General features: G+C 43.6%; 1 protein-coding gene across 1 annotated transcript in view; it reads right to left on the bottom strand.

Annotated features, from left to right (window-relative positions):
• Positions 1-4,931: 4,931 nt before the first annotated feature.
• The window catches only part of PHLPP1 (PH domain and leucine rich repeat protein phosphatase 1), a 59,560-nt gene continuing 56,986 nt past the window's right edge, over positions 4,932-7,505 (bottom strand). Inside the window, exon 17 of the mRNA XM_053466213.1 lies at positions 4,932-7,190. Within this exon, the coding sequence (XP_053322188.1) occupies positions 5,994-7,190 (1,197 nt within the window). The 3' untranslated portion in view covers positions 4,932-5,993. The remainder of the gene's footprint in view (positions 7,191-7,505) is intronic.

The following is a 7,505-nucleotide window of genomic DNA, read 5'->3' as shown; positions in this document are numbered from 1 at the left end:
AAATTGGACTTGTTTGTCCAGCACGTCCCAAAGATGCTTGATTGGATCAAGATCTGTGGAATTCGTGGGCCAGGTCAGCACGTTGAACTTGTGTTCCCCAAACCATCCCTGAACCATTTTTGCTTTGTGGCATGGTGCATTATCCTGCTGAAAGAGGCCAACGCCATCAGAGAATACCGTGCCCAAAGTGTATACATGGCCTGCAGCAATGCTCAGGCGGTACGTGTCAAAGTAACAAACACATAAGCGGCAGGACCCAAGGTTTCCCTGCAAAACACTGCCCAGAGCATCACAGCGTCTCCGTCGGCTTAGCTTCTTCCCGTAGTGCATCCTGATGCCATGTGTTATCCATGTAAGCAAGGCACCCGGCCATCCACGTAATGTAAAAGGAAACATGATTCATCAGACCCGGCCACCTTCTTACATTTCTCAGTGGTCCAATTGTTAGGCTCACGTGCCCATTGTAGGTGCTTTCACCAGTGATCAGGGGCTATGCAGCCCCCATATGTAACAATAGAACCAGCATTAACTTTTTTTTTTAGCAATTTGAGCTACAATAGCTCATCTGTTGGATTTTGCATTAGCGAGCCTTGGCCACCCATGATCTGTCGCCGGTTCACTGCTTTTCGTTCCTTAGAACACTTTTGACCTCTGCAGACCGGGAACACCAAACAAGAGCTGCAGTTTTGGGCATGCTCTGACCCATCACAATTTGGCCCTCGTCAAAGTCACTCAGAGCCTTAATCTTGCCCATTTTTTCTGATTCTAACACATCAACTTCGAGGACGAAATGTTCAATAGCTTAACACAAATAGCTAATCAGCCAATCACATGGCAGCAAATCAATGCATTTAGGCATGTAGACATGGTCAAGATCAAACCAAGGATCAGAACAGAGAAGAAATGGGATTTCAGGGACTTTGAACGTGACATGGTTGTTGGTGCTAGACAGGCTGGTCCGAGTATTTCAGAAACTGCCGATCTCACGCACAACCATCTCTAGGGTTTACAGAGAATGGTCCAAAAAAGAGAAAATATCCAGTGGGAGGCAGTTGCGTGGATGAAAATGCCTTGCTAATATCAGAGGAGAATGGGCAGACTGGTTTGAGATGACAGAGAGGCAACAGTAACTCAAATAACCACTCATTATCCCTTGATGTTGTATGAGCAAGGGATCATACATGTGTACATCTGCTGACATGGTGTATATGATCCAATACAGCAAATGTGAAGCCCTGTGCCCTGCACTCTACAAATGTGGGATCCCCACTTGATACCTCAGAGTGTGAGCTGCAGTAAAGGTAGGGCTTTTTTGCACGAGGTAAGAGAGGGAGAAGGACAGAGGGAAAACTGTGAGCTGCATGGATGACAGGAGAGAGTGTGTACATGTGTAAGTAAATGTGTGTTTATTAGTGTGTCAGCAGTGAGCCTAAGGTTGGTGGTGCAAGGGAAAGGAGGGAGATAGTATGTATGAGTTCGCATGTTTGTTAGTTTTGAGGGAGGCGAGTGAAATACTGCACCCAGGTGTCGCTAAATTCAAGCTTACCCCTTCCCTAGTCATTGAATCACCCCCTTGACTCTTAGCAAAAGCTACAGGTCATTAACCCTGTTTGTGGTTGGTATGGGCTCAGCAGAAAATCCCCCAATGGTCAAAGGGAGATGTAATCCTAAGAAATGATACATGACTTTTCTTCAGGGAGTAACCCTACCACCAATAGCAAAAAATAATTTGAACTGTGCCCTCTTTGAAGGCACCTGGGTCATCAGCACAGTACAGTACACCTCTAAATTTAGGACCTATTGCTTTAATTAGCACCCCGAACCGGTGTCATTTGAGAAATGGTATTGCTACATAAAAAAAATAAAATAAAAAAAAATCCACTTTAGTGCGCAGACAGAATGGGGCCTTCTCTATGGAGGTGTGCATGTTCGATGATTTTCTATACAACAGTGTACAATCTTGTGTCCATATTTCCCAAATTTCCCAATACTTCTCTCCACTTAGACATTAACATAATCATTTGCCCTATAATAAAATATACTTTTCCTCCGCTGTGTACTTGTAGTCTATAAACGTATTTACATATTATATCCCCACATTTTGATATCACACAATGTACATAAAAGCATGGGGACGTCCATGTGTCCGAGAGGTATGCATTACTGAACCCAGAAGGGAAAGGGTGCAAAGGCCATGTGCTTAGGGGCCCTGGCGGTCTTCATCAGACACTGCCTGAAAGCAGCAATTATGGACAATGTGTGTTGCTGCAGAACACTTAAGCATAGAGGAGCGCTGAGCAACAGGTAGCGCTCCAGATCAGCTGTGCTTGGCTCATGGGCAGTTTAAGAGCCACATACTAATGGTGTCATGGCTAGTTTATTGCTTCACAATATGAAAGTAGAAGAACCTGGTGAAAGCGCCTGTAAATCCTGACATCTCTCCTCTGTGCAAGCAAGGTTTCCTTAGCCATAATACCCAGAGGTTAAAAGACGTCATGTCTGCGCATACTCTGCTACAGAGACAAGTAACAACTCTTAGCTGTCACAATAAAACATGTTTTATTAGAAGTCAGTCTGGTGTACTTGCTTGTAGCAATCAATTTTGGCTCGAGACACTACAGCAGGTGGTGCGCATGAATCTAGAACTGCGCTTCTGAATAAAAAACAAAAACCATGTGCGGGCTGTTTTACAACGCTTGCTTCATTTTAATACACATTAACATACTCAATTTGGGGAAAAAAATGATGCAAATAGCAGTGACTCCCCGTAGTGTCCATAGTTACTTCTAAACTATTAGCAATACTAACTTTATTTGCACTCATTAGGTTCCAGAAGTGAATTATTTTTCTAGGTTGCCTTTATTTATTGCGTTTCACTCTCATTGCCCTGTTATATTTATCAGCAGAAATTGTATTCACGGGAGAAAATAGAAACATGATGGTTTTTCACCCCAAAGTACTTAAAAGCTGCATTTTTACAATATGAAAATAGCGATCCATACGAAATAGGCCATACTCTTCTATGAACCCTTCTATTACCGCCCTCCACTCTATGTTGCCCGATACATTACGTTTCAAAGCGAATAAGCTGCATGCAAGCGTCTCCCAGCTAGAATTAAATATAAAATGATTTATATGGCGCATGCACCTGCTGACACATACCACACAGCCGACTGCACGAGACTGAAATTGTACGCTCATCACCTTAGGTTTCTGAAGTCCAAATTGTTGTAATGCAATACTTTTCATGTCTGGTCTGCCTACCGTACTGAAAGTTATAGTATTATATAAATCAATAATTGAAAGAACAATCTCTACATAAGGGCTCCAGACAGTATGTGTGTAATAGCAGTAACTTGCTCTTATGCATCAAGCAGGTGGTCATTAGATACCCCGTACCAGATGTCTTGAATCATACCAAAATAAACGGCAATGGTTTAAACACAGGATATCAAACTGCAGCCCTCCAGGGCCTTACCCAGGCCAGCCAGGTTCCTTAAGCTTGATCACTGGCAGCTCAATCAAAACAGATCAGACACAATACTGGACTTTTTGGGGGTTCTGGAGTTTGACACCCTTGTTTAAGAGGTAACGAGCACCATAAGAATGTGCATGTGAACTACCGTATTTGCTCGATTATAAGACGACCCCCCAAAATCTGAATATTTAGGAAAAAGAGAAAAAGCCTTAATATAAGACGACCCTATCGGAAAAAAGTTTTACCAGTAAATGTTAATTCATGTAAACTATTACATTTTTTAATAAAAGCTATGATTGAGAAAAATATTTTTTTGTTTTTATTTCCTTGTATTTTCCAACCTGCCCCCCAGTTACGCACATCTGCCCCCAGGCTTGCCACTCCAATATGGCACTGTGGCCCATGATATGCCTTTTAACCCTCTATATGCCACTGTGCCCCATGATATGAGTGGCATTTAGGGGGTTAAAAGGCATTGTATAGAGCACTCTGCCTCCAGAAATGCCTTATACCCCTATATGCCACTCTGGCATTTAGGGGGTTAAAAGGCATATTATGGGGCAGAGTGGCATATAGGGAGGTATAAGGCATTTCAGGAGGCAGAGTGGCGTTAAGGGGGTTAAAAGGCATTTCACAGAGCACTCTGCCTGCCCCCACTTAACACCCCCCCCCCCTTACCGGTGCTTCCAATTTCCTGTTGTATTGCCGGGGCAGCGGGTTGACGTCTACGCGATTCGCTGCAGCCGGAAGGAGGTGGCGTTGGCAGCGGGGGTTTGTCTGCGTCCATCTCGCAGACCTTCCCCGGCTGTCAGAACTCTGATCTGTGACAGTCGGGGAAGGTCTGCGCGATGGACGCAGACAACCCCCGCTGCTAGCCACACCTCCTTCCGGCTGCAGCGTAAGTTGTCTACGCGGATCGCGTAGATGTCAACCCACTGCCCCGGCAATACAGCAGGAAATTGGAAGCACCGGTAGGTGTGTGTGGGGTGGGGAGTGTTAAATGGGGGGGGGGGAAGGATCCAGGTCCCCTGCAGCGGTGCGGGGGATCTGGATCTTAGTCTCATAGTCAGACCTCTATTTGAGGTCTGATTATAAGATGACCCCGATTAGAAGACGAAGGGTATTTTTCAGAGCATTTGGTCTGAAAAAAACCTTGTCTTATAATCGAGCAAATACGGTAATTTTAATTAATAGCAGACCCTTTAACAATCTGAAAACTACTAAAACTACTGACATGACACCGTTCCATGGCTTAACATAATTGCAACAGGCTTCAACTATGCAGACTAACCTGTGGTAGAATGCGTTACCAGTGAATTGGCAATAAGGAAATGTATTCAACCACAGAAGCCAATGAGATGCTGACCACCACTTTTTAAAAAAAACAAAAACAAAACCCCTCCCCCACCACAATGGGTGCCAAAAACAAAAAGTACTCAAAAGAAGACCAGGATTATTCATTGTAAAGTCTGATGTTTATTATACCAAAAATGATGACATGTCCATTTGCATTCGGCATTGATATAACTCTGGGCAGGTTGAATCATCTAAAATTAGCTCTGTACAATCATGCTGGATTGTGGTGGCGAAACAGGACACAAGGCAAGTTGGAAGGAAAGGTTAACATGGTCTATCTGAACATATTGTAATTCATAGATAAAGGAAATCCTCCAATTCCTGGTTGTGCCTTGCCAAGACTACAACATATTTTAATTCCCCCAGTGACGCAGTGATCAGCTGAGAACATTGCCCTCGATGTGTGTATCCAGCAAAACCTCCGCACAGCTGCAGCACCACAGGGTGAATCATACTGGAACACTATACAATATGTAAGCTATATACAGTAACTCTTTAAGTGCAAGCGGACAGTCTCTGCCAGCAGTGAAAGAGTCATTTTTCCTAATCAACTGTTCTCTCAGAGAAAATTAGTGAAACTCCGTGATTTAAGTCACCGGAAAGAGTAAGCAACTCCTAAGAGTTAAGTCATATTGATCTACAAATACCTAGCACTTTCAAAACCCACATTCTACAAAAAAAGGCATTCATTTTTCCTTTTTCTCATCCAAAAAGGCGCATTACATTACAATTCTTCAGCATGGACACACTGCTTCATATCCTCAGTAAACAAAACTATTCTTTTTATTTTTTTCTTAAAAAATATTACAAATCTGTATTTGTTTCTCTGCAATATATTAAACATTTTTTCATCAAAACTTTTTTATCTTCAAACTCCTTTGATTTCCTTAAACATATGATATGTTATGGAAAACAGTGATTAAAACTTTTTGTTAAAGCGTCTGTAGCTGGTGATTATTAAAACAAAAAGGTGGGGGAGTGAACGGTGAGTCTAAAGAAAAGAAGAGCAAAAAGAGGACATAAGAAAGATTTAGGAAAGGATTAAGTGTGGGGTAAGAGCAGATGCTTCAAAAAGGTACCTAAAAGTTTGATTTTTCACATGTCACTGGAAGAGCTGAGAAAGCTCAGGACTTTTAAAATGAAGCATAGAACCCAAGGGTCATAGTGGTGTATCATCATAGTCTTGCAACTGGTCCATTTGATACTGCCTATGTTGCTGCAGCTGTTGTTGCTGTAGCTGTTGCTGTAATTGCTGCTGTTGTAATTGTTGTTGTAATTGTTGCTGCTGCTGTTCCTGATGTTGTTTCATGATCTCTTTTACTTCCTCTTCAAGTTCAGGTGGTATAATAAACTGGTCATCAGGATCAGGCTGGGCTGGGGCTGCAAAATAACCGCCTGCCTTTCGTAAAGGAGCATCAGCCGCAATCTCAATCAGGTTGTGGCTTCTTTCTAGAGGTGCTACAGAGCCATTGCCTCTTCTCTGGCGACCAAGAGTGTTAGAAGAGAAGTCCTGCCTTCTCCCTGGCCCCCCAGGGTCATCTTCATTGGCGCTGATAACAATGCCCTCATCAGCGGTCTCTGGAAGAACGGTAGGTATAGTCTGTCCTCCGTTCTTGGTTCGAGAACAGTGAATATCAACTTCTACTTCAACACGGCTCCCATTTGAGAATACGCCTTCAATGGGCTCCTCATCTTCGCTGTCCAAACCATTGTCAGAGAAGGCACTGGAGAAGGTGGCACTGGACAACTGCCGCTGGAAGGAGCTGGAGAGACAGACAGGATGTAGTGTACATCGTTGTTCAATTGGACACACGGCAGGTCCAACTCCGTTCTCATGAAGTGACACAGCAGGCGGTTCGTCAGACGCTGTGGATCCTACTTCGCTGCTCATTTCTGATGTGGAAATTTCACTGCTGATCTCTGAGGCCAGACCACTGCTGGATGATGGCATACCTAGGCTATCTTGGGCACGGTCCTTGATGACAACATTGACAGAGGGGGTGAAGATCCCAGGACTTGGAGGTGGTATCCCACCATTCATTTCACAACAGCAGAAGCAGTCCTCTGTGACATTGAGTTGGACCACCACAGCACACAAGCTAGAGCTGCATCCATAGCTCTGAGCCAAGCTGCACAATTTCTTGGAGGCTGCCAGCGCATCTGGTACATTTCTAACGGCTTCCACAGCCTCCTCTTCTGATAGGCTATCCCACAAGCCCTTGCTCCCAAGAATGAAGAATTCATCTTGAGGAGTAAGTGCAACAGACTGAACGTGAGGCCTAGGGGTAACACTGGGGTGAAGAAAGGTGTATCCCAAAATACGAGTACAATCAGTCACTCCATTCACTTTCCCATCCTGCCATGTAAAAGAAAAAAAAGGAGTTAATACTTGCAGTTTAACTTTTACATTCTAAACAAAACAAAAAGCTTCATGTGTGAACAATGTTCAATACAAATCTTGGGGTAAATAAAACAAATAGGACAAGGTTGTAGAAACAAGAGTTAACAAAAGGTCTGGCTGCCATTTTAAAATGTGCCTTTTGTTCCAGCCAGCTGCAGCTCCATGTTATTTATGCTCCAATTACTTTTTTGCAGTCTATGGACGGGGCCTTATTTCTCGGAATGGGGAAAAGAAGGAGAAATCGTGTTAGAGAGGACAGGAGAAGAGGAG

This window comes from Spea bombifrons, chromosome 5 (assembly GCF_027358695.1).
Source record: "Spea bombifrons isolate aSpeBom1 chromosome 5, aSpeBom1.2.pri, whole genome shotgun sequence".
Classification (NCBI taxonomy): domain Eukaryota; kingdom Metazoa; phylum Chordata; class Amphibia; order Anura; family Pelobatidae; genus Spea; species Spea bombifrons.
The sequence above is the reverse complement of the archived record's forward strand: the minus strand, read 5'-3'. Positions and strand labels throughout refer to the sequence as shown.